Genomic DNA, 27,244 nt, shown 5'->3' with positions numbered 1-27,244 from the left:
TAAATGTCTTTTGACCTCTAAGGCTGGGTTCACGTATGTTTGGCATCCGGCATAGGCGAACTCAGCCTAAATCTCGACGCAACTAATGCCACAACTGATGACAACTTGTCATCATTTGTATGGCATGCGGTGTCCATTGTTTCTGGGCAATGGACAGGGGAACGCAGCAAGCTGCGTTCCCCTGTCCGCTGCCCTCCGGCATGCCCAACCATCCGGCGTCAAAATTGAGACCCTGGATGATTGTGAACTGTCCCATTCAAATGAATGGGATCAGTTCTAGCATCAGTTTCCCTCCGGTGCACGCCGGAGGGAAACTTTGCCGGACGACCGATATATGTGAACCCAGCCTTACAGGACTACTGTAACCCTAATCTCTTTCTACCAGTGATTTTTTTTTACAGATGAAGTTTATTTATTTATTTATTTTCCCATCAACACTGATAGATAGTGTTTCATGGCATCCTTCCTTTTAATAAAATTGAAAAAAAAAAATACTCTGCCATTTATTGCAGGTTTTCTGTTTATATAATTTACTCCAATTTTTTTTTCTGCAGGTCAGTAGAAATACAGGGACACTAAATCCATATACCTTTTAAACAACAAAAAACCTTTGTATTGCTTCTTATTACCATATTCTCACCCCTCTATGTTTTTAATTTTCTGTGTTTGGAGTGGCGTGATTTTTTTTTTAGTTATAAAGCTGTTTTGTTTTTGTTTTGGAAAGATACAGTAACTTTATATTTTAATAGTTAATTTTCTATAGATTTCGAAATGTCGAGACAAAGAAGTAGCTGTGGTAATATGAGTTCCAGTTTTAAAGACTATTATGATCACTAAAAAGAAGGGTCTTCATGTGTATACCAAGAACAATTCTTGTTTGACTCCCATTCACTTTCCCTGGCTCCTCTTTGATAGTTGGTCACTTAAAACCAACTCATTGTATCCTATACTTAACTTTAAAATAAAAGCCAATGTGTTCTTAAATACTTTTGTATCAAAGACAAGAGACAGAAAAACTATAAACACTGCAGGAGAATGGTGATATAAAGGATGCTACAGTTACTTCATTTTAGTGCCTGAACATCACTGAGTTTATGAATTTTCTCATTTTCCATTTACTTTTTTATTTCCCTAGCTTTATGTGGTGGATATATTCATGGGAGAAGTGGGACAGTCCTTTCCCCAGGTTTTCCTGACTTTTATCCTAATTCTTTGAATTGCACGTGGACAATTGAAGTTTCCCATGGAAAAGGTATTTAATACCTGTAATAATGATGTGATATATTTTAAGTTATTGCACAGATTGGACTTTTTCTTATATACTATTCGCTTCAAGTGTACCTGACGTTAACAAAAATGTTATTATCATGTAATATGGATAATACCATTATATGTATATTTGTATTATACATTGGTTTAAAAAAACTGAGGACAAGCAGGGCTCTGTGCACTGAGGACAAGCAGGGCTCTGTGCACTGAGGACAAGCAGGGCACTTTGCACTGAGGACAAGCAGGGCTCTGTACACTGAGGAAAAGCAGCGCTCTGTATACTGAGGACAAGCAGGGCTCTGTACACTGGGGACAAGCAGGGCTCTGCATACTGAGGACAAGCAGGGCTCTGTACACTGAGGACAAGCAGGGCTCTGTACACTGAGGAAAAGCAGGGTTCTATACACTGAGGACAAGCAGGGCTCTGTGCACTGAGGACAAGCAGGGCTCTGTACACTGAGGACAAGCAGGGCTCTGTACACTGAGGACAAGCAGGGCTCTGTACACTGAGGACAAGCAGGGCTCTGTACACTGAGGACAAGCAGGGCTCTGTATACTGAGGACAAGCAGGACTCTGTACACCGAGGACAAGCAGGGCTCTGTACACTGAGGACAAGCAGGGCTCTGTACACTGAGGACAAGCAGGGCACTGTACACTGGGGACAAGCAGGGCTCTGTATACTGGGGACAAGCAGGACTCTGTACACTGAGGAAAAGCAGGGCTCTATACAATGAGGACAAGCAGGGCTCTGTACACTGGGGACAAGCAGGGCTCTGTGCACTGAGGACAAGCAGGGCCAGAGGACAAGCAGGGCTCTGTACACTGATGACAAGCAGGGCTCTGTACATTGAGGACAAGCAGGGCTCTGTACACTGAGGACAAGCAGGGCTCTGTACACTGAGGACAAGCAGGGCTCTATATACTGAGGACAAGCAGGACTCTGTACACAGAGGACAAGCAGGGCTCTGTACACTGAGGACAAGCAGGGCTCTGTACACCGAGGACAAGCAGGGCTCTGTACACCGAGGACAAGCAGGGCTCTGTACACTGAGGACAAGCAGGGCTCTGTACACTGAGGACAAGCAGGGCTCTGTACACTGAGGACAAGCAGGGCTCTGTACACTGAGGACAAGCAGGGCTCTGTACACTGAGGACAAGCAGGGCTCTGTATACTGAGGACAAGCAGGACTCTGTACACCGAGAACAAGCAGGGCTCTGTACACTGAGGACAAGCAGGGCACTGTACACTGGGGACAAGCAGGGCTCTGTATACTGGGGACAATCAGGACTCTGTACACTGAGGACAAGCAGGGCTCTATACAATGAGGACAATCAGGGCTCTGTACACTGGGGACAAGCAGGGCTCTGTGCACTGAGGACAAGCAGGGCCAGAGGACAAGCAGGGCTCTGTACACTGATGACAAGCAGGGCTCTGTACATTGAGGACAAGCAGGGCTCTGTACACTGAGGACAAGCAGGGCTCTGTATACTGAGGACAAGCAGAACTCTGTACACAGAGGACAAGCAGGGCTCTGTACACTGAGGACAAGCAGGGCTCTGTACACTGGGGACAAGCAGGACACTGTACGCTGGGGACAAGCAGGGCTCTGTATACTGGGGACAAGCAGGGCTCAGTATACTGAGGACAAGCAGGGCTCTGTACACCGAGGACAAGCAGGGCTCTGTACACTGAGGACAAGCAGGGCTCTGTACACTGAGGACAAGCAGGGCACTGTACACTGAGGACAAGCAGGGCTCTGTACACTGAGGACAAGCAGGGCTCTTTATACTGGGGACAAGCAGGGCTCTGTACACTGAGGACAAGCAGGGCTCTGTACACTGAGGACAAGCAGGGCTCTGTGCACTGAGGACAAGCAGGGCTCTGTGCACTGAGGACAAGCAGGCTCTGTACACTGAGGAGAAGCAGGCCTCCTTACACTGAGCACAAGCAGGGCTCTGTACACTGAGGACAAGCAGGGCTCTGCACAATGAGGACCAGTAGGGCTCTGTGCAGTGAGGACAAGCTGGGCTCTGTGCACTGAGGACAAGCAGAGCTCTATACACTGAGGACAAGCAGGCTCTGTACACTGAGGACAGGCAGGGCTCTGTACACTGAGGAAAAGCAGGGCTTTGTACACTGAGGACAAGCAGGGCTCCGTGCACTGAGGACAAGCAGGGCTCTGTGCACTGAGGACAAGCAGGGATCTGTACCCTGAGATCAAGCAGGGCTCTGTACAATAAGGACAAGCAGGGCTCTGTGCAGTGAGGACAAGCCGGGCTCTGTGCAGTGAGGACAAGCAGGGCTCTGTGCACTGAGGACAAGCAGGGCTATGTGCACTTTGAACAAGCAGGGCTCTGTGCACTGAGAACAAGCAGGACTCTGTGCACTGAGAACAAACAGGGATCTGTGCAGTGATGACAAGCAGGACTCTGTGCAGTGAGGCTCTGTGACATGCCCCCAGCTCACACAGCAGGATGATTGACCAGCCAGGAACCTACACAGACACCTCACAGAGACACACAGGCAATACATGCAGGGACAGCATTTTTCACCCAAAAATATACACATTTTTTAACCAATGTATATTACAAATATACATATAATGGTATTATCTACATTATTTAAAAAGGTGTAGTTAATGACAGGAACCCTTCAATCTAAATCAGAATTCCAAATGAAGCAACTTTACAAAAACTGGTTTGATGAATAAAGATACTGTATCTCCTTTGCATGCTAATGTGTATTCATACCAACCACCCTGTGTGTAGTCTGATCTAGAAGTCATGTGTTACTGTAACTATGAATGTATTTTTAATGGTGCCTCGTTATTGTAATTTTTTTAAATGACTTTTACCTTGCCTTTTCAGGTGTACAGTTGGTATTTCACACATTTCACCTTGAAAGTTCTCATGACTATCTATTAATAACTGAGGATGGCAGCTTTACTCATCCAGTAGCACGACTGACAGGTTCAGTTCTACCACCCACAATAAAAGCTGGACTTTTTGGGAATTTTTCAGCTCAGCTTCGTTTTATATCAGATTTTTCTATCTCATATGAAGGATTTAACATTACATTTTCAGGTAAGAGAATTCTCTTTAAGGCCAGATTAGAAATGATTTTAAATAAAAATGTACTAGATTATTAAAAACTGTGGAAGAAAAGCTATCCCATCTGGCTAAAACTTTTAGAAGGGCTACAAAGGCATAAAGTATAACAAAAAAAATAATGTTAGCTATAATGCAAGATGTTAGAGTGCACAGTGTATCATATCTTTTTCCATATAAGGCTCTATGTCTGCAGCCAGAGTACTGATGCAAACCCTTGTCTACTGCTGAAACCCCTAACAGTCAGCACGAAAGCATCATAAATGAACAATCACGCAATGGAAGAAGGTGGCCTGGTCTGATATATCATGTTTTGGTTTACATGTGGACAGCTTGGTGCATATATGTTGCTTACCTGGACAGATATGCATCAGGATGCATTATGGGAAGAATTAATAATCCCTGTCACACTTTTTTGTGTGGTCCAAGAATAGTTTGGGAACATGACAAAACGTTCAGGGTGTTTTCCTGGTATTCAAATTCCTAAAGATCCTACTCTGAATCATCTTCACAATATATTGGAAAAACAAGTCTGAGAAATGGAAACTCCAACACACAACTTAAGGACTTAAATAGATTGTTTTGGTATGATTTTTTTTTTAACATATGGGCTGGTGTAAATAAGATAGAAATATCACTCACCTAACTGAACCCTGCAGCTGCCATTCCATCATCTGATTCCATTGGTGCATCACCCTGCAAGAACTGCCCATTCAGCCAGTCATTAAACCACACATTTGGACACCATTGTGGGCAGTAGTAGGGTTCATAGGGTAGTTTTTGCTAGGACTTTGTATCACTAGAACCTAGAAGAGTTCAGTGATGAGTGGGATCAGGAGCTCCGCTGGAGGTGAGTATTACTGTTTTTTTTTTTGTCTTTTTTAATTCTTCCATCACTTCCAGACATACATATTTTTATCCCCAGAAAACCCCTTTAAAGCATCTGTTGCTTATAGTTTGGTAACATATACCACAGGACATCCTCAGAGGTATGAATGAAAACTTGAATAGCTTCATTTAAAAAAAAGAATATTTAAAAAATAGATCTTCTTTTTAGGCTTTTTTTTTCTCTCAAATAATCACCAATCAGAAACCATCACCAATGTAACATTCAGGCAACTGAAGCTGCGCAGGATCACTATACTGTATATTAATGAACATCCTTTTTTGTGTCTAAATTCTTTAGAAATTACATTCATAGAAATAAGCTAATACATCATTAGTAAAAAATATGTAGATTAAACAACAAGAACAGGATAACCCTCTTCGGAATAATGTCTCATTGCCTCTGCTACCTTCCCTTCCAAGTACAGACTCACATGCAGAGTATAATCACAAACCTATGTACAGTCTTCTCTAGGGGAGAGCTGCCACTTTGTAATAAAGAAACCAAGAGAGACTTGTCAGATTGAAGAGGCTTCCAAGCTAAATTCAGGGTAATAATGTGGATCCATTTTCTAAATGAAGCATATTTAATAATAATACCACTTTATAGCATTGCTATGGAAAGGGAATACAAAAGGTATAGCCATGAAATGTAGTTTTAACAAAATAGTATCAAAGGAATGCATCAGCAAATTGATAAAAACAAACAAAAACAAAACAAAAAACAAACTCTAAAATGTAAAATTCTAATTCAGTCAATAACAGGTCCAAACACACATCTGACTGTAAGACCACCTACAATGAGAAACGCATGCCAGACTCAATATAAAATCTTGTTTATATATTCATCAAAGTATAAATAAAAAGCCAAAAATGACAGTACAGCAACTAGAATAACAGAAGGGTAAGCAGGAAAGTACAAAAAATAGCAGGACAATTGTAGTATTATATATCCACAATAAAGGTAATTGCAGACTGATGGTGTTCATTACAGATGAGCAAATCAAATCAGACAAATCCAAATTTGTTCCGAATTTCAAGAAAAATTCAATTCTGACTGAATCTGAATTTCCACTCTATTTGAAATAACAAATTTCTTCATTCACTCCATTTTGTTATTACTCTATGGCTAGGATTCCACTGAAACATAGCCGAAAGAATCCTCCTGATCGATCATGATGAGCATTAAAACATAACCTTGATTGTCATGTACAAAAAATATACCATAAGACAAAAATAGTTAAAAAAAAAGGTGAAAAAAGTGCAACACCAAACGATATGCATTGCAATGAGTTCAGGGGTGTAATATCAGATAGACGTGATAGTCAAGTTGGAATAATGACAGCTGATGGTCAGGTGTAAAGTGTCCTCATCTATGTATAGATTAAATGATATCATACTATCAAGATGCTAGTCTCAAAGCCACTTCAGATATTCTGAATGTAAATACGGTAAGATGGAAAGCGGAAAGGGATTTGTGCCCACTAGCATTAAGATGCCTTACCCTCTGTCCCTGCCTTTTGAGGGACCCACCTTCTTAACAGGGTGGCCTCAACCACAGTGCTGGTCCCTGCACTATCCTAAGTTTTTTTTCTCCCTCACTTAGGTTAGTGCAGGGACCGGCACCGTGGTTGAGGCCACCCTGTTAGAGAGTTGGGTCCCTCAAAAGGCAGGGACAGAGGGACAGGCATCTTGCTAGTGGGCACAAATCTCTTTCCATCTAACCGTATGTACATTCAGAATATTTGAAGTGACCTTGAGACTAGCATCTTCATAGGATGATATCATTTAATCTATATGATGACACTTTAAACCTGACCATCATCTGTCATTATTCCATCTTGACTATCACGTTTATCTGATATTACACCCCTGGGCTCCTTGCAATACATATCGTTTGGTGTTGCACTTTTTTTCACTTTTTTTTTTTTACAATTTTTGTCTTATGGTATATTTTTTGTACATGACAATAAAGGTTATGTTTTAATGCTCATCATGATTCATCAGGAGGATTCTTTCGATGATGTTCTTGTTATAGTTTCCTTGTGACTCCCATAAGTTAATTATTGGACTACTCCCATGCTTGTAGTTCTTGACTGGTGAGGTATAAAAATTCCACTGAGTTTTTGCAGTAAAAAAAATGTATTTCACAAAATTGTTATTTTCTATAACAAAATTTTTGTTTATTTTTAAACAGGGACCAATTTATGTGGGCGGCAGGGACCTAAAAATGTAGCCGACAATAATAAAAATGTAGAAAGGAGCCATTTAAATGTAACAATAATATATTTTTTAGAATATATTTTGTTAAACTTTTTATTAGTAATGCATTTTAATAATTTGTTTAATAAAGTGTGTGTGTTTTACATTTTTTCACTTTTTTTTCTTTATTTTTAATTGTTTTTAGGTAGTATTACTACTCCCAGCATGGAACAGACTGTTCTATGATGAGGGTAGTAGTACCTGTACTAATAGACAGATCGCCCTGGGGTCTGACACCCACTGTGATTCTCCTATATAATGTATAGATGCAGTGGCCAGCCGCTCTTCTGCGCAATCCTGCACTATGTTCTGCGGTGTAAAGTTCTTCACATCACAGATTCATATTTCCCGCAGAGAACTGTGAATGGCCAAATGGTTCCAGGCAATCACAATTCTCTGTGGGACATATGAATCTGTGATGTGAAGAACTTTACACTGCAGAACATAGAGCAGGCTTGCGCATCTATACATTATATAGGAGGATCGCAACGGGTGTCAGACCCCGCTCTCACACCAAGCGCTCGCTCCCCATGGGCGGCATAATGCAGTAGCGGAATGAGCTGGCCGTGCACTTCGCATCACCTCTGTGCAGTCTAGGAAGACAGGAGAATGGGTGGCTGGCTCATTCCACTACTGCATTACACCATGCATAGGGCTTTAGAGACTGAGCGCATGCTGTGGCCGCCTACATCGCAATCACACAGCGGTCCCAGTGCTGACATACAGGGGATACCCAACTGTTGCTGACTTTAATAAAAAGCATGTTTTTAAACCTGATTAAAGCTGATAGAAAGCAGCAAAAAATTTTCATCCTAGGGCTAGTTTATGGGGGTTAAAATCCGTGACAGTTGCGCTTTAAGGAAAGATCGCCTCGGGTCTCACACCCGTAGCGTTCCTCCTGTATAATGTATAGATGCGGGCTGCGGCTCTTCTATGTTCCCCTGCACTGAAATATATATACACCTATTCATATTTCCCACAGAGAGTTGTGATTGGCTGTAAAGCAAATATCCCAGCGGGTACCACTCCTAACACCCACTGCGATCATCATGTATAATGTATACATGCGGGGCACAGCTGCTCTTCTCTGGTCCCCTGCACTGCCGTATATATATATATATATATATATATATATACCTATTATTCATATTTCCTGCACAGAGTTGGAATTGGCTGGTCCCATCTGGCCAATCACAGGTCTCTGCAGGAAATATGAATCTGTTATGTGAAGAACTTTACATTGGAGAACATAGTGCAGGATCGCACAGAAGAGCAGCCAGCCGCCCGCATCTATACATTACATAGGAGGATCGCAATGGGTGTCAGACTCCGGAGCGATCTGTCTATAAGTACAGGTACTACTGCTCCCATCATGGAACAGTCTATAAAAATTATACATTATATTCATTCTGTAGGTCCATAAGATTGAAATGATACCTAATTTGTATAGCTTTTGTTTTATTTCAATACTTTAAAAAAATTATAACTTTTTGTATGAAAATGAGTATGCTTATTTTATCCCCTTCTGACCCCTATAACTTTTATATTTTTCCATATAATAAGGATGTATGGGGACACATTTTTTTGCAACCTAATCTATAGTTTCTTATTGGTACCATTTTTGGTGTGATGGGACTTTTTGATAGCTTTTTATATGCCATTAGCTGGGTGATGTAATAACCAGAAATGTTGGATAACCAGAAATGTAAATAACAAAGTGTATATATAATAAATAAAGAATTAGTAGAACCAATAAATAATAAATCATCCATAAAACTCCAGAACCACTTCTTTCATGAACTGTACAAGCAGCACTATCTGGCCGACCACTCCTCCAATAGGGGCTGTGACAAATGAAAAGGAAGGGGGGAGAGACAGAAAGGAGGGGGGCAGATCTTCAATGAAAACTGACTTGTGGCAAAGATATTATCCTATAAAAGTGCAATGATGAGCAAGCAAGAGTGGCACCACAGGAAAAAGGGGTGTTCACATGAAACAAAATGTAACAGCCAGAACAGGAAAAAGAAACATGTAAAAAAGAACAGTCAAAATCTTTACTACTGTAAGTAACACATATAAGAAATGGAAAAAGTACCCAAGCAGTGCAAATATATAAAGTAATACATACATGTACTGGACCGTAGTCCCACCAGTATAATTTAAAGAAGTTCTTGCAATGGGTTTAATAAAGTGATGATGAAATAACTGTTGAATGATGAGCTTACGAGGACTACTAATAATGTCCTTTATACCTTATAATGATGTACATTTCCCTTCTTTAACACCTTAACGAAAGTGGACATAAATGTACGTCATGGTGCCATGGTACTTAAGGCACCATGACGTACATTTACGCTCCGCCATGATCTCGTGCATCGGACCGATGCTCACGTCATGCACGGCAGGTCCCAGCTGCTATCAACAGCCAGGGACCCGCCGGTAATGGCGGACATCTGCGATCGTGTGGATGTCCGCCATTAACCCGTCAGATGCCATGATCAATACAGATCACGGCATCTGCGGCAATGCGGTACTTTAAATGGATGATTGGATTGCCCGCAGCGCTGCCACGAGGATCCGATTATCCATAATGGCGGACAGAGGTCCTCTCACCTGCCTCTGTCCATCTCCACGGGTCTTCTGCTGTGGTATGAGATCGAGCAGACCAGAGCAGAAGATAGCCGATAACACTGATCAGTGCTATGCCCTATGCATAGCACTGAACAGTATTAGCAATCAAATTAAAGTGTAAAAAAAGTAAAACATTTTTTTTAAAGTAACAAAAAATTGTAAAATCCCCATAAAAATGTAAATCATCCGTTTTTCCCATTTTACCCACAAAAAAGCATACAAAAATAAATACATTAATAAACGTATTTGGCATCTTTGCGTGTGAAAAAGTCTGAACTATCAAAATATATTGCAAATTAGACGAAGGAAGAAACGGGAGCAACTCACCCGAGACCCAAGAGGTTAACAAGGTATATTCTTTGTTCCAAAAAGTGCCAGTGCATATGTAGACCACGGGAGGCAGGTGTTACAGTGGGGGAGCAGCAAACAGTGGCGGGCCACGGTCCGTATTGTGCTATCAAAGCACTTTGTCAGGCCCCTGTCGTGTCTAACGTCAGATCCTGTTTTATGTGTTTCTCGTTGCCATAATGATACAAAAAATACACCAAAAAACGTGCAACAAAGTGAGTTAAAAACAAATAAAACACAGAAAATCATAATCCGTCTGCGAGCAACTAAACTACAAAGAAAAAAATCTATATAACATTATAAGAGGATGCATCGTGCTTCCTTAACCAGTAGGGTTTGATCTCTATTTTTGTCTTTAAGGTTAGACTCTACACGCTCAATACCTGAAAACTTGAATTTATTAGAGTCTGAATTTTGGCTTTCGGCCATATGTGATATAAATCTTGAAGCACCCTTTCCTGTCCGCAGAGATCTATCATGCTCCCATATCCTATGGAAAAGGGGCCGTATCGTTTTGCCTATATAGTATAGTCCACAATCACATACTAGGCAATAGACTACATGCTTGGACCTGCAAGTAATAGGTTGCTTTAAACAAATTGTGTGGGCTCCTAATTGTAATGTTTTTCCCTTAATGCATAAATTACAAAAGGAGCAACTACCACATTGAAACATGCCTATGGGTCTAGTGTCTGAAATCCAGCTTTTTTTTATTTTCTTTTTGTAACTGTTTATTTTGCAGAAAGTCACCGATAGTCCTGTTACGTTTGAATGTTACCATAGGCTTGTCTGTAACAGAATCTTGCAAGTCGGTGTCTTTCTGCAAAATGAACCAGCTATTATGTATCACTTTTTTAAGTCTCATTCATGGGCGTGTTTGTGAATGGGAAACAGAACCTGTTGTTAGATTTCTATTCTGATGTAGATGTCGGGGTAAGGAGGGAGCTGCGGGGTATAGTGTTAATTCTGTGCCGTGCCTGATTAATAACCCTCATGGGATAACCACGTTCGATAAACCTCTGACCTAAATCTGTTAGCTGTTTTTCATAGATAGTGTGATCATTATTTATTCGTTTTAAACGGGCAATTTGGCTGAATGGGATACTATCTTTGACTTTGCTGGGATGGGATGAATTATAATGAAGCAATGCATTTTTTGAGGTAGGTTTCCTAGAATTGTGATTGTGGGCTATACTATATAGGCAAAACGATACGGCCCCTTTTCCATAGGATCCGGGAGCATGTTAGATCTCTGTGGACAGGAAAGGGTGCTTCAAGACATATCACATATGGCCGAAAGCCACAATTCAGACTCTAATAAATTGAAGATTTTCCTACCCTTGGCGACGGAAAATATAGATTTTATGAAAGACAGTAGGCGAGGATTATAAGGCAAATTCTTTCTTTACGGCAAATCATAGCAGCCATAAAACGTAAGTAACAGTGTAAAGAAAAAAGTTAGATGGCACACGCAGGTGCTCAGGTGTCACATACACACCTGCTAGTATAACAGGTAACCAATAGGTGAATACAGTAGGTTATATAAGGACTTGCAGTACAATACCGGTCCTCTTTCTTTGTAAATAGTAATAATAAACACAAGTCCAACATAACAAGTTGATAAACAGTCGATCAGATGTCATCAGATGAAGATGAAGGTCTCCGTGGAAAAAAGTCAGATTCCGGATGTCGTTTCATCGGAAGAAGAGATGATAAGCTTGACAAATCAGTAGTAGGCAGAACCAGGAAGATATGAAGGAGACCATGCAAGTGCCGAACTCAAAATTTTTAGTACACTGAAAAGAAAGCAAAAAACATTATAGGGATGGGAAATAGGGAGGGATAATGCTCGCCTCCTGTCTTTCATAAAATCTATATTTTCCGTCAACAAGGGTAGGAAAATCTTCAATTTTATATCAGACAGGAGGCTCCCATTATAAGGCAAGTTCAAAGCTGTAATAATAGCATAAATTATCATCATTAAAATATACCATAAAAATATTACAATAAAGACATTGAGACATGAGGTTCAGGTCTATAATAAAATGTTTTAAAAGTAGATTCTGAAGACCAGTCTGCTGCCTTGAGCAGGTCTGATAAAGAACCTCCTGATTGAATTAATTTAGTAGAGACAGCGCCCCTAGTTGAATGAGCTCCAAACATTGAGGTATCAATGTTGGCGAAGGACATAACTTGTCTGATCCAACGGGCTAGAGTAGCCGAAGATACAGGTAAGTGTGGTTTACAGAAGGAAATGAGAAGTTGAGGTAAAGAAGGAGGTCTAAGAGATTGAGTCCTTGATTCACATGATTTAAGACAACGAACTACACAGAGTTTTTCCTGATGTGGAAAGGATGGATAAAAGATTTCATGAAGATTAGTTTTAGTTTGTCTATGTATAGTAAAGACTACACCGGAGGGGATGAAGCGTCTATGAGAGATGTCCAAAGCTTTGACATCAGATACCCGTTTAATAGAAATGAGGCAGAGGAGAGTAGTGAGTTTAAAATATAATAATTTTAAAGAGAGGTCTTCATTATCCTCCCAAGAAATAAAGAGGTTAAGAACTAGATTCACATCCCATGTAGATTGATATTTGGGACGAGGGGGACGTTTAAGATGAATTCCTCTTAGAAGTTTACAGACCAATGGGTGTTGGCCGACAGGAATGGAATTGATAGAGTCGTGATAAAAAAAAATGGCAGAACGATATAGCTTGATAGTACGGTAGGCTTTACCTGAATCAAAAAGAGATGAAAGGTAATTTTATATTTGTGGGATAGGTGCCGTAACGGGATCCAGATCCCATTGTGTGCACCAATGAGTCCAAAATCTCCAGGCTGATCGGTAAGCCGATCTGGTACCTGGAGCCCAGGCTTCTGAGAGGATAGCTCTAGTTGATGACGAAATTTCTGAATCGAATGCGTTTGGCCCGAAATCAACCATGCCACTAGGGACAACTGGGATGATAAGATGAGAGGATGTGGATTGTTCGATGGATCTAAGAGGAGGCTCGGAAAGGATGGGATGAGTCTCGGGAAGTCCACTAGCATACTGAGAAGTTGGGGAAACCAAGCCTGTGTTGGCCACCAAGGAGTTATTAGGACAATGTTCGATTTCTGGAGGAGAACTTGGATAAGTATCCTGGTGATTAGAGCGAATGGGGGAAAAGCATATAGTGTTTGGGGTGGCCAGGGTTGAAAGTGAGCATCTACTCCTAACGCTTCCGGATCCGGACGCCAACTGAAGAACCGAGGAAGTTGACGGTTTAGGCAAGATGCAAAGAGGTCTAAATGAATGGGGCCCCATAAAAGATTGATCTGTTGAAAGATTCCGGGATCCAATCTCCAGTCGCTGGAGTCCACTAAATACCGTGAGTTCCAATCTGCTACGAAATTGGAAAGACCAGGGATGTATTCTGCTTTCAAAACAATCTCCCTGTCTAAACAAAAATGCCATAGATCTTTTGTTAGATTGGCTAGACTTTCCGATGTCGTGCCTCCCAGGCGATTGATATATTGGACAGCAGAGATGTTGTCCAAGCGAAGGAAGATACAACAATGAGATAGGTCTTTCGCAAAACTCTTCAATGCGAAAAATCCTGCTAAAAGTTCCAAATAATTGATATGAAGGCAGGATTCCGAAGGAGACCATTTGCCTCCGGTAGAAAGATGACCGCATCGGGCTCCCCAACCTATCAGACTTGCGTCTGATTCCAAGATAACGTCTGGTCTGGAACTGAATATAGTTTTCCCGTTCCAAGCTTGTACGTGACCAAGCCACCAGAGAAGTTCCTCTTTGGCTTCTGGGGATAGGGCTATTTCGTCTGAATAGCCTAGACCTTCTCGTAAGTGTTGAATTTTTAGCCGTTGGAGAGCACGGTAATGCAAAGGCGCTGGAAAGATCGTTTGAATTGAGGCCGAAAGGAGGCCTACTATACGAGCAATTGATCGAAGGGAAATTAGATCCTTGTTGAGAACGGATCTGATCTCCTTCCGTATTGTTTTGAGTTTTTTCGGAGGAAGACTCAAAAGAGTGGAATTGGTATTGATCAAGAAACCTAAAAATTCCAATTCCTGAGTGGGAGTCAGAACTGATTTCTCGAGGTTGATGAGAAAACCTAGATTCGATAAGAGAGAAATTGTCCAATTCATGTGACGAAATGCAATGGATCGGGAAGAAGCCATAATGAGGATGTCATCTAAATAAATTATTAGAAGGACTCCTCGAGAGGGCTACTATGGGTTTCATTCGTTTCGTAAAACCCCAAGGGGCTCATGAAAGCCCGAATGGGAGACAAGTGAATTGTCATTTCACAGTTTCCCAGATAAACTGAAGGAAGTGTTGAGAAGTAGGATGGATAGGGACGGTTAGGTAAGCGTCTTTCAGATCGATCTTTATTAACCAGTCTCCTTGAATGAGTAGATCTCTTAAAAGATGGATTCCTTCCATCTTGAAGTGCCTGTAATGGACGAAATTGTTCAAGAGGCGGAGATTTATAACTGGTCTGTGACCTCCATCCTTTTTCTTTACTAGAAAAAGATTGCTGATGAAACCTGGAGAGTCCCAGGGGACCTGAATTATGGCTTGTTTGGTGGACAGATCTACGATCTCTGATTGTATTAGATATCGATCTTCTTTTGAGAAGTGTATGGGATGATGGAGGTGAAATTGTATTGGTGGAGACATAAATTCTATTTGGTAACCATTCACTGTTGACAAGATCCATAGATCTGATGATATTGTTTCCCAATTTTGGGAAAAATGTAGGAGTCGACCGCCTACTGGAGGAGGGGAAGAAGATAGGTAGCTTACCTGAAGGTCTAGATCTTGGAGCCCCTCTGTGGCCGCGAGCCCTCCAGGAGCGTCCTCGGAATGGGAAGAATGGAGGCGGTTGGGTAGCTGGTGGGAAGAATGGAGGTCTTTCCTGAGGTTGCTGGGCAGGGCCTCTGTAGTGTCCTCTTGTAAGAGGGGATTCTACAAAGGAATTAGGTTTAGAACGTTTTGAGGGTCGTTCTCCCCGTCTATCATAGACTTCCTCTGGGGAAGAGGGTTTGTGATGCACCTCAGAGGCATCTGTATGAGGTGCATCACAAACCCTCTTCCCCAGAGGAAGTCTATGATAAACGGGGAGAACGACCCTCAAAACGTTCTAAACCTGATTCCTTTGTAGAGGGGTGTGAGCCGGTATTTGAAGGGTCAGAGACCGTTTTTTGTGTGGTATCATCATAGGTATGGTGTCTCTTAGTTGTCTTTTTACGTGGTCTATTTTCAGGTTGGACCTGTTGAGACCCAAATTGTGTGATAGATTGTGCCACTGACATGGCAAGTGTCTCCTGCATTGAGGACATAGCCGCGGACACGGACGATTTGACAGATCGAGCCACAGATTGGTCTACAAGGTCTTGGATGTCATTGGAAAGAGTAGAGGGGTTTTTAGTCTGTTCGGTAGACATAGTTATGTAAATAGATGTATATAATAAATATATTATTTATTACTATATTTTTAATATATTATTTATTATTATTTAATATTATTTATTTAAAGTAGATATTTAATATTATATATTTATTAAATGTATTTAATATAGTTGATAATAAATTAATTAATATTTAATAAATTAGTCAGAATTTATAGACTAAATAAATTATGCTATATTATAAGCTATGCTCAGCAATAAATTATGTCCCTAATATTAATTCTTATAAGGACAATAAATATTATTAATAGGGTAGGACTGAAATATAATAAGTTGTCCTGAAAAGGACAACAGAGGGGAGAAAGCTACAAGGAGAGCCGAAATTTGTGACAGGAATTATGTGACTGACAGGACCGGGCTGTGATAGCGATCCTCCCTCTGACGAGCTCCTGACGCGTCTGAGGAAGGAGGAGGGAACGGCCTGACTGAGCGCCAATCAGGCCGAGATCTCGCGAGAGGTGGGGAAAAGATGCTACGTCACACACAGCAATGGCGCCGGGCGCTCGCGGACACAAGGAGATAAAGGGACATTTAAGGAATAATTAATAACTAAATGAATAAACCATAAGCCTGTATAAGCAGGATTAATGAGAACAACACAGTCATTAATATACTCATCTGAACCGTAGGGGAGCAGCAAAGAAAGAGGACCGGGATTGTACTGCAGGTCCTTATATAACCTACTGTATTCACCTATTGGTTACCTGTTTTACTAGCAGGTGTGTATGTGACACCTGAACACCTGCGTGTGCCATCTAACTTTTTTCTTTACACTGTTACTTACGTTTTATGGCTGCTATGATTTGCAGTAAAGAAAGAATTAGCCTTATAATGGGAGCCTCCTGTCTGATATAAAATTCAAGTTTTCAGGTATTGAGCATGTAGAGTCTAACCTTAAAGGCAAAAATAGAGATCAAACCCTACTGGTTAAGGAAGCATGATGGATCCTCCGGCTGGAAGCCACCGGCCCAATAGGTTTGAATGATAAGAACGAACTTAGTGCCTTATTATAATGTTATATATTTTTTTTTCTTTGTAGTTTAGTTGCTCGCAGACGGATTATGATTTTCTGTATTTTATTTGTTTTTAACTCACTTTGTTGCACATTTTTTGGTGTATTTTTTGCATCACTATGGCAACGAGAAACACATAAAACAGTATCTGACGTCAGACGCGACAGGGGCCCGACGAAGTGCTTTGATAGCATGATACAGACCATGGCCCGCCGCTGTCTGCTGCTCCCCCACTGTAACACCTGCTTCCCGTGGTCTACATATGCACTGACACTTTGTGGAATAAAGAATATACCTTGTTAACCTCTTGGGTCTCGGGTGAGTTGCTCCCATTTCTTCCTTCTTCTAATTTGCACTTTATGGACTGTATCGCATTGTGTGAGCACCACCCACAGTAGGCACATTACCTCCTAGTGCAGTCTTAGTATAAGACGTTGTGACATCTATCCACCAGTATATACTAGTGCCAGGCTCCACTTTTCTTGTTGAATGTATCAAAATATATTGTCAATTATCCCGTACGGTGAACGTCGTAAACCCAAAAAAATCTAAAATTGCAGCTTTTTTATTACATTTTATTCCCAATTTTTTTTTTTATTCATAAAAAGTAAAACCTAAGCAAAAGTGGTACCGATAAAAACTAAAGATCACAGCGCAAAAATTTTGAAATTTATAGGTGGTCAAAATAGGGCAATTTCAAACATACTAATTTTGTTAAAATAGTTAGAGATTTTTTAAGCGGTATAATTATAGAAAAGCATATATCTTGGGTATCATTTTAATCGTATTGACCCATAGAATAAAGAAAACATGTCATTTTTACCATAAAGTGTACCTTCCAAAATTTGCTAAATTGTGGTCTTCTTTTCAATTTTCCCACATAAATAATATTTTTGGGTTGCACCGTACATTTTATGGCAAAATAGGTGATGTCATTACAAAGTAAAATTGGTGACACAAAAAACAAGCCCTCATATGGGTCTGTGCATGGAAATATAAGAGAGTTATGATTTTTAGAAGGCGAGGATAAAAAAAACGAAATGCAAAAATAAAATTGGCCTGGTTCTTAAGGCCAAAATGGGCCTGGTCCTAAAGGGATTAATGTGTCCTCTGTTTTCTTGTACATTAATTGATCATTATATAATCATTATATAATTACTATTGTCCTCCTGTTTTTCTGGTTTGTATAGAGTATGACCTGGAACCTTGTGATGATCCTGGGGTGCCTGCATATAGTAGAAGAATAGGCTTCCATTTTGGTGTTGGAGACACTCTAACATTTTCCTGTTTTCCGGGATATCGCTTGGAGGGTGCAAATAGACTCACCTGCTTGGGAGGTGGCCGTAGAGTGTGGAGTACACCTCTTCCAAGGTGTGTGGGTAGGTGGTCACATGCTTTCATTTCATTCATCAAATCTTTACTGGGATAAGTTATATATTTCTTCTTACACTAGGAGGATTGTAATTTAGTTCAATAATGAAGAATTTGGAGCATTAAAAACCCTATAAGAAGGTTTACAAAAATGTGTAGGTGACATAATCAAATGGCAAGATTGCAACATCCAATGAGGAATACTTGAGCAGGATGAATGTCCAGGCAGAAGAAGGCATAGGTCCAGATTTTTCAAACTGTGTGAAAGAAAAAATTGAGAGATTTTCCCACAGCGACCAATCACAGCTCAGCTTTCACTTTACCAGAGCTCGTTAGCTGAGCTGTGACTGGTTTCTGTGGGAAAATCTCTCCATTTTTTCTCTCAGGATATGTTCACACGTACAGGGTCCTGCGCAGATTGGAGGCGCAGGATTTGTAACTGCAGATTAGAAGCTGTGCTCAGTCACTTAGTTTACATTGAAATTTGCAGCAGAAAATCCTGTTCATTAAATCTGCATATGCGTGAACGTACCCTCACACATCTTGATGAATCTGGGCATGCATTTTAGGAGTTTCAGTACTGATGTTGTAAAGTACATGCATGGGCAACATATTCATAAGGTGGATTTGGTTATGTGATAATGGATTTTTTTTGCTATCAATATGAAATTTGGTCTAAATATCCTTTTTGTATATATAAATATGTTTATTATTTTAATTGACATATAAATACAAAATACAAATATCATAGTCCACCAACAACATTACATTCCCACATACCCATACACATTATATCCCACCCCCACCCCTGCCAGAAAAGAGGAAAAGGGAGAGAAAAAAAATATTTAAAAAGAAAGAGAAAAAGAGCTCACTCTTCCCAATCGGTCTATATTAATCTGAAATTATTTAGTCTCCTCCTAGACCTACCCGCCCTCCATTCTTCATACTTCCAAATTTTTTGAACTGGCCTCTCTCATTCGATTACATGGACCACTATTGCCAAAGAGCCCTCTCAGGATCAACACCTTAGCAAGCATAAAAATACGAATCAGTAACTCTCGGGCCTTCCTAACTTTACTAACGTCTCCAAGAATGACTTCTATCGCCAACCAGTCTTTCTTCAATTTATTTTCAATAGTCTGAAATACCTTAGACCAAAATTCTTTAACCTTGGGGCTTAACCATAGCAAATGGATTAAATCCACAGTTTTAAGGAATAACATATATATATATATATATATATATATATATATATTATTTATTTATTTTTATTTTATTTACTATGTATTATTTATTATTTTTAACTTTCCACTTCCTTCTAAATTCATGTAATATATTACCATATGTGTAGATATCTTAAATTTCTCCTTTTCAGTGCATCTATATGCTTCACACAATTGAATATACCAAAGTTTGTGTTCATTCCGCAATCCAAACTCAGTCTTTAGTGTTTCAAATTTTTTATTTCCCCATTATGAAAAATCTGTGCAACATATTTAACCCATTTACCTTTCCAAAAATCACTCCCTACCCCCTTAAACTGTGCCAAGTCTATATTATCCCAGAACACTGTATTACTTATACATCCCTCAATATTACACATTTTTTTTTTTTTTACTTCTTGACAGGTTCTACTAAGTAACCCTATCACTGAGATGTGTCCGAATTCCTTCCCCACAGGAAGGCCTGATTCAATAAATTCAAAAAAATTCTCAAAACACCCTTTTTTTTTAGATTTTATTTTTTTCAGGTTTAAATATCCTTTACTGTCTAACATTATGGATCAATGTTTCTATAGTAACTAGAAGACTTTCTACATTATATCCAACCAAGTGTACATTCACACGTACAGGATCTGCTGCATATTTTGTGCAGCTGATTTTGCTACCCAATAACTTGGGTAGCAAAATTAGCTGCACAAAATATGCAGCAGATCCTGTACGTGTAAAATACGCTGCGGATCCACTGGTGACCCGACCCATGGTGTGCCTCTAGCTGATGCCACTTCCCGCACTGCCCCGCTCCGTCCCCTGGCCGCCTTGCAGCGGCAATCCGCTGCTCCGAGCAGCCACACAGGGACCTGGGAGTCGCCGAGTGCACTGCACTGTACTCAGACATAGCGGAGCAGACCCAATGTCTGAGTACATTACTCATGCATGGGGAGACTCGCAGGCTCCTGTTTGAGGCCAGGGGGTGGGGAGAGGCAGGGCAGGAGGTGGCAACAGCTGCAGATCCGTTATGTGTGACCCTACCCTTAAACAGTTTTTATTTTTATTTCTGTCATTGTTATTCACTGTCATCTTTACTGCACCTTCCAGGATCAGTGACTTACCTCCTACAAAAGAAGCTTTGATCTTTGGTTGAGTTAGCAGCTGTCCCCAGATCCTCAGCAACTTTGACCTAAGCTGTTTATCCCAGCATAGCCTAAATATGAATATTCTCCTGAGCCATCATGTTAAGTTAACTTGTTGATGTGTTCTTCAACTATAAGTATAGTTTCAAACATCTTTTTTTCTGTTATGGTCCTATTTACAGTTTAGTGACAACGTTTTTCTTATCTTCCTTTCACCTTGGTCTGTCACAGTTTTTGGTGCCAGAGAAGCTTCTTTAATTTCCAGCTGCCACTTGACAGCTGCCTGGTCACTGACTTCACATTGGGAGCGTTTAAGATAAACTTTATCTTGTGGTTATAATGTCAGTAGTAGGGAGATTTTGGTTTTGTAGTCATGAACAAACATTAATGGACCCTATAGGGAATGTCCCTTGGAGAGGAAATTCAGGGAGCAAGCCCTGGATAGTGAATGTAAATGACTCCAATTGGAGAAGACATCACTTGTGTGTCTCTAGATGTAACTATAGTGTAATCATTTTTATCAGGTCTACAGTGTAATTATACCCTGAAGAGCAGCAGCATAGTGCACTATATGGGCACAGTAAGGTAATTTCATTGGTTAAGGAGGTGTCCATGTATGTGGTCTTGGTGTAGAGGGATTACTATGAATAATCATGGGGTGCTGTTTATAAGTCTATAGTGTTCTAAAAGTTGTTTTTTAGCAATACTTCTATTTTTTTTTGGGGGGGGGGGGGGGGGGCTGATGTTTTTAGATAGTAGAAACACCCCTGAGCCCTATTGGCTGTTAATTAGGTCTGTCTGGGTCAGTGAAGTGGATTATCCTAATGCTATATCTGGTCCTGCAAAAGGCCAGTGTGAATAGAGTTTTATTCCTTTTCAGTTTTTTTTTAATGTAATCTGCAAACCTTTTTTAAGAAGGGTAGAAAGAGTATGATGTTCCTGCTTTTCTATCTCAAAACTAGAGAAGAATAAAAATCAATCAACTACATTGAAACTTGCTCCCTATATACTTATTTATGCTGCCAGTCACTGTGTCAATACTGGAGTGCCTGGAGCAAAAAACAAAGCTGACAGTTTTTAGCTGTGATCTCTTCTGCAGGATCGACACTGAGGGCCCATATTAGATGGGGTGTGAGTGACATACTTTTTTTTGTCTAATTAAATCTTGTAAGTTGTTATTGCTGCATTGCTACTACATGTCTGCTTAGGATACATAGCACTAGAAAAGAGACAGAACATGATCTGGGCAAAAAAAAAAAAAAACATTTTCTCAAATCATGGGAATTGGCAAACAGCTATTCTTTTCCTCAAGTTACCTAGTATACAAGCTTTCTTGCGATTCACCATAGTCTAATGCAACAAGGAACTTTTTTTGTTTTAAGGTAAAAAGAATATGACTGTTGTAGGGTTAGAATAAAAATAAACTAGATAGTTTAGATATGTAACACTCACGGGTTGGTAGACAGGATCACTGGAGGTAGTGGATCTGTTGGACCTGGGTGTCATATAACATGGGCCGTACCAGGGAGTGGAGTCTAAGGTGCCGCTGGTTTTCACCAAAGCCTGCTGCAAAGCACCCAAATCGCTAACTCTGGCACAACTCAACCACACAGGCGGCTTAGGAGATTGAAGGCACAGGAGGGATACAGCAACTCGTAGTCAGGATAGCAGAAAGTCAGGGCTGTCTGCACAGGTGCATAGTCAGGAATGTAGCAGCAGGTCAGTAGGCAGGTGGCACAGGAGCAAAGTCAGGTCACAGAACAAGGGATCAGGAAACACGGCAAGGCAAGTCAGAATAACACTTTCTCAATGGCACAAGGCAACAAAATCCGGCAGGGATGTGTGGGAGGAGCAGGGATTTATATTTCTGTCGAGGAGTCTTGTCTCTGGCACAAGTGTCACAGGAATGAACAAAATCAGAATCATCTTGTTCTAGCTGCGGTCACCAGTAGTGCCGAGAGATTAGTAGAAAAGTCTTACGTCCTCCAGGATGACCTGCCAACAAACAAGAATGACCCCGTTTCAGAACCTTGTATCTCAATCAGGCAGGCACAAAGGATTTTGCAGGAGGAACTTGCTGAATATTTGCAGGAGCGGAAGAAATCAAGTGATCTGGAGGAATAATATGCCTTGGTGTGGAGCTCAAACCTACAATGTCAGAGGACCTGGAGAGAGCATCCGCTCTGATGTTGTTGCTTGCGGGATCGAAGTGAATGAAGAAATTATATCTGGAAAAGAACAAAGATCACCTTGCCTGTCGGGGATTCAATCACTGAGCAGACTGAAGGTACAGAAGATTCTTATGGTCTGAGTAGATGCTGACCGGATGAGAAGACACTTGCAATAAATGTCGCCATTACACTAAGGCAAGCTTGATAGCGAGGAGTTCTCAATCTCCAATGGAATAGTTCCTCTTAGCAGGTGAAAAAAGTCTTGGAAAAGAAACACAAGTTACAGTCTTACCATTGGCATTTTTCTGAGTAAGAACAGCACCGGCTCCAACGGATGAGGCATCCACCTCCAAGACAAAAGGCTTCACCGGATCAGGTCTAGAAAGCACAGGAGCAAAGACAAATGCAGAATTTCAACAAGAGAAGGCCTGTTTGGCCTCAGGAGACCAAATCTTGGTATTTAAGCCTTTTTAGTGAGAGCCACGATCAGAGCAACCAAGGAAGAAAAATGAGGGATGAATTGACAATAATACCGAATCCCAGAAAGCGTTGAATAGCCTGTAGACCAGAAGGATGGGGCCAATCCAATACTTCAGATAATTTATCTGGATCCATCTGCAGGCCTTGATGAGAGACAATGTAGCCAAGAAACGGAAGACTAGACTTCTCAAATAGGCATTTCTCCAGTTTGGGGTAGAGTTGATTCTTCCGAAGGTGCTGAAGAACCTGACAACATTTGAACGATGCTCCTCCAAGTTGATAGAGAAGATCAATATGTCATCTAGGTACACGACACCACAGGTGTAGAGGAGATCTCTTAAAATATCATTGACAAATTCTTGAAAAACGGCTGGAGCATTGCAGAGACCGAAAGGCATCACGAGATACTCAAAATGTCCATCACGAGTATTGAAGGCTGTTTTCCCATTCATCTCCCTTGTGGATATGAATAAGGTTATAATCTCCCCGCAAGTCTAACTTGGAGAAGACCTTGGCCCCCCTGGAGACGATCAAAAAGTTTGGAGATCAGAGGAAAAGAAAAAGCGATTTTTGACCGTGATTTTGTTAAGTCCCCTTTAGTCAATACATGCATGGAGAGAACCCTCCTTCTTTCCCACAAAGAAGAAACCTGCTTCGGCAGGAGAAGAGGACTTATGGATAAATCCCTTTTGGAGGTTCTCCTGGATATATTTAGCCACAGCTTGGGTCTCAGGAACCGATAGCGGGTAAATTGTTCCACGAGAAGGTGTGGTTCCAGGCTGTAAATCGATGGGACAATCGTAAGGAAGATGTGGAGGTAGGGTCTCGTCCTGCTTCTCGCAGAATGCATCTGAAAAATCTTGGTAGGGTGGAGGCAGACGAGGCAAAGGAGGCAGAGGAGAAACTTTAGGCTGGACTGGCCTAAGGCAAAGATTTTGACAGAACTGTCCCCAGCGAGTAATTTCTCAAGTTCTCCAATCAAGTTGCAGAGAAGACCGAGAAGAAGCTCTGAAGTACAGTGAGGTAGCACATAGAATTCAATATTTTCCTTATGCAAGACTCCCACTTGCATGACAAGAGGCTCAGTATGGAATACCACTTTACAGTCCAGATTTTGTCCATTAGGAGATGAGATGAATAGAGGCTTGGCAAGCCGAGTAAAAGGAAAATTATATCTACGGACCAAAGAGGCATCAATGAAATCGCCTGCAGAAACAGAGTCCAAAAATGCAGAAGCGAATAATGATGTCTTTAGAGAAGCATAGATTTGGTCAAACAAAGCGAGGTAGTGTTCACACCTAGGGACACCTCTCCCACGTGGCCTAGGTGCAAGCGTTTTCTGAATGCTGAGGACAAACAGTACAGACCTTGAGGAAGTGATCCAGGCTAGCACAAAACAGACACAAATTCTCACTGCGTCGTCGAGATTCTTCTTGTTGTAACAAACGTGAACGATCCACTTGCATAGCCTCTTCAGCAAGAGGCATAGAGGACTGTAGCTGTGGACGCTGGAACATGGGAGCCAGCCGAGGATATTGCCATGTTCGGGCAGTTTCTCTCTCCAAGCAAAGTTCTTCCTGCCTCTCAGCAAAACGCACATCAATACGTGTAGCTAAGTGGATATGTTCGGTCAATGAAGACAGAGGATCTCGTGCAGCAAGAGCCTCTTTTATCAGGCTAGACAGGCCATTTTTGAAAGTAACACACAAGGCCTCATCGCTCCATGCCAGTTCTGAGGCAAGAGTACGGAATTGAACCGCGTAGTCTCCCACGGAAGAATTCTCTCGGCAGAGATTCAGAAGAGCCATCTCAGCAGAAGAAGCACGAGCAGGTTCCTAAAAGACACTGCGGAATTCAGCAAGAAAAGCCATCAAGTTAGAGGATACCGGGTCACCGCGGTCCCAAAGAGGTGTAGCCCAGGCCAGGGCTTTTCCTGTCAAGAGACTGATGATGAAGGCCACCTTAGCTCGTTCCGTCAGGAACTGGTCAAACATAAGCTCCAAATGCATAAAGCACTGTGTAATGAAGCCTCTACAAAACTTGGGATCTCCCTCGTAGTTAGAGGGTAGAGGTAAGCATAGCTTTGACCCAGAAGATGCTGCAGGAACAGGTGGAGAAAGTTGAGCAGGTTGCGGTTGCTGCTGCATGGCTATTAGCTGTTGCATCATAACAGACAATTGAGTAAGTTGCTGCACCTATCGGTCCAACTGCTGCGACTGAGGAACCACAACGGAGGGAAGATCAGCAAGGATCCATGGCCGGATTTTACTGCAACACTCTCGGTTGGCAGACAGTAACACTGGAGGTAGTGGATCCGCTGGACCTGTGTGGCAGATCATGCGGGCCTTACCAGGGAGCGGAGTCTAAGGTGCCGCTGGTTTTCACCAGAGCCGCAAAGCAGGATGGTCTTGCTGTGGCAGGCGGCACCCAGGTCGCTACCCCTGGCATGACCTGACCACACATGCAGCTGAGGAGATTCGAGGCACAGGAGGGATACAGAAACTCATAGTCAGGATGGCAGAATGTCAGGGCTGGCGGCACAGGTGCGTAGTCAGGAAGTACGTGGTCAGGAACGTAGCAGGAGGTCAGTAGGCAGGTGGCACAGGAGCAAAGTCAGGTCACAGAACAAGGGGTCAGGAAACACGGCAAGGCAAGTCAGAATAACGCTATCTCAATGGCACAAGGCAAAAAGATCCAGCAGGGATGTGTGGGAGGAGCAGGGTTTTATAAGTGAGGTACAGGTGAGAAAACTAATTATGGAGGTACTGGCCCTTTAAATCTTATAGCTCTGGTGCGCGCGCACCTTAGGAGACAGGGACACGTGCGCCAGAGCTGAGAGGCAGGAGAGGAGACAGTGTCAAGGATGGGTGCGGATGAGGCCTTAAAATGTGAGTGACTGTATACTGCTGAGTGCCGGCACAAGGATAACACACCAGACAAAATGTTGGTATAATATCGCCTTCTCAGAATACTTGCTGAGGAGCTGCCCCAAGGAGTTCTGTTTATTACGTGAAAGTACATTGTTTTTACATTTGACAAAAAAGGGAGGTTAGATATGACGTCAAAATCATCATGTTATATTTTGATTGGTTAGTTGAGCTTTGTCTCGGTATATATTAGCATATTTAAGCATTTATTTCTTTCCTGGCCAAAGTTCACTTATGCGGCTCTTTCGCTCTGGAACTGGAAAAACCCAGATCTTTGCCCTTCTATACAATCTGTATCTTCTTCAAATGTTTTGTCTTCTGACGTCTTATCATGGGCCTCCCAAGGTCTTCATCTTAGTTGCAAGCAAATAGCAAGCTGGATAAATAGAGTAGGTAACAAATATCTTTTTTCTGCATTAGAAATGGCATATATTGATACATAAGTATTAATATATATATTGATCGGCAGTCAGAATCTTTTTAATCAATTTCTCAACAGCAGGGGGCCGGGGTAAGTGATGGGCTGGGTTTCGCATGCGGGTGCATCCCGCAGGCTGGAGGAGAGAGCGGGGCCATACGCTCACAATCGGCGCTCATCGCCGGAGCGCGGAACATAACAAGATAGATAAACTGTTGTATGTCATATACTTTTATTTTACCTTTTTACCTCATAGCTGGAAACCTGTACACTAATACTGTACAGCAAAAAAATAATACAGAACGTACATTTTTTCATTTATTTTTTATTTTTAAAGGGAAATCAATATTTTTTTCACCTGCACCTAACCTAATACACTGGGTCATAGTTCGGGTGAAAAGCATAAAAAAGTACTTGCATGACTCTGTCCAGCAGATAAAAAGTTATCCCTCCCGATAGCGGCATTGCTGTAGTGTTGCTGTGCTAAATGGAGGCAGGGAGCCGGCTTTTGCCAAGCTCACCTGCCT

General features: G+C 41.5%; 1 protein-coding gene across 3 annotated transcripts in view; it reads left to right on the top strand.

Moving 5' to 3' along the window:
* CSMD1 (CUB and Sushi multiple domains 1) overlaps positions 1-27,244 on the top strand; it is a 1,887,231-nt gene that overhangs the window by 1,338,169 nt on the left and 521,818 nt on the right. For all 3 annotated transcript variants that reach the window (XM_056565713.1, XM_056565712.1, XM_056565715.1), the window contains exons 19-21: positions 1,136-1,252; positions 4,139-4,354; positions 18,188-18,376. In XM_056565713.1, the coding sequence (XP_056421688.1) occupies positions 1,136-1,252; positions 4,139-4,354; positions 18,188-18,376 (522 nt within the window). The remainder of the gene's footprint in view (positions 1-1,135; positions 1,253-4,138; positions 4,355-18,187; positions 18,377-27,244) is intronic.

This window comes from Hyla sarda, chromosome 3 (assembly GCF_029499605.1).
Source record: "Hyla sarda isolate aHylSar1 chromosome 3, aHylSar1.hap1, whole genome shotgun sequence".
Taxonomy (NCBI): domain Eukaryota; kingdom Metazoa; phylum Chordata; class Amphibia; order Anura; family Hylidae; genus Hyla; species Hyla sarda.
Note: the sequence above shows the minus strand (reverse complement) of the source record. Positions and strands in the feature narration are given on the sequence as shown.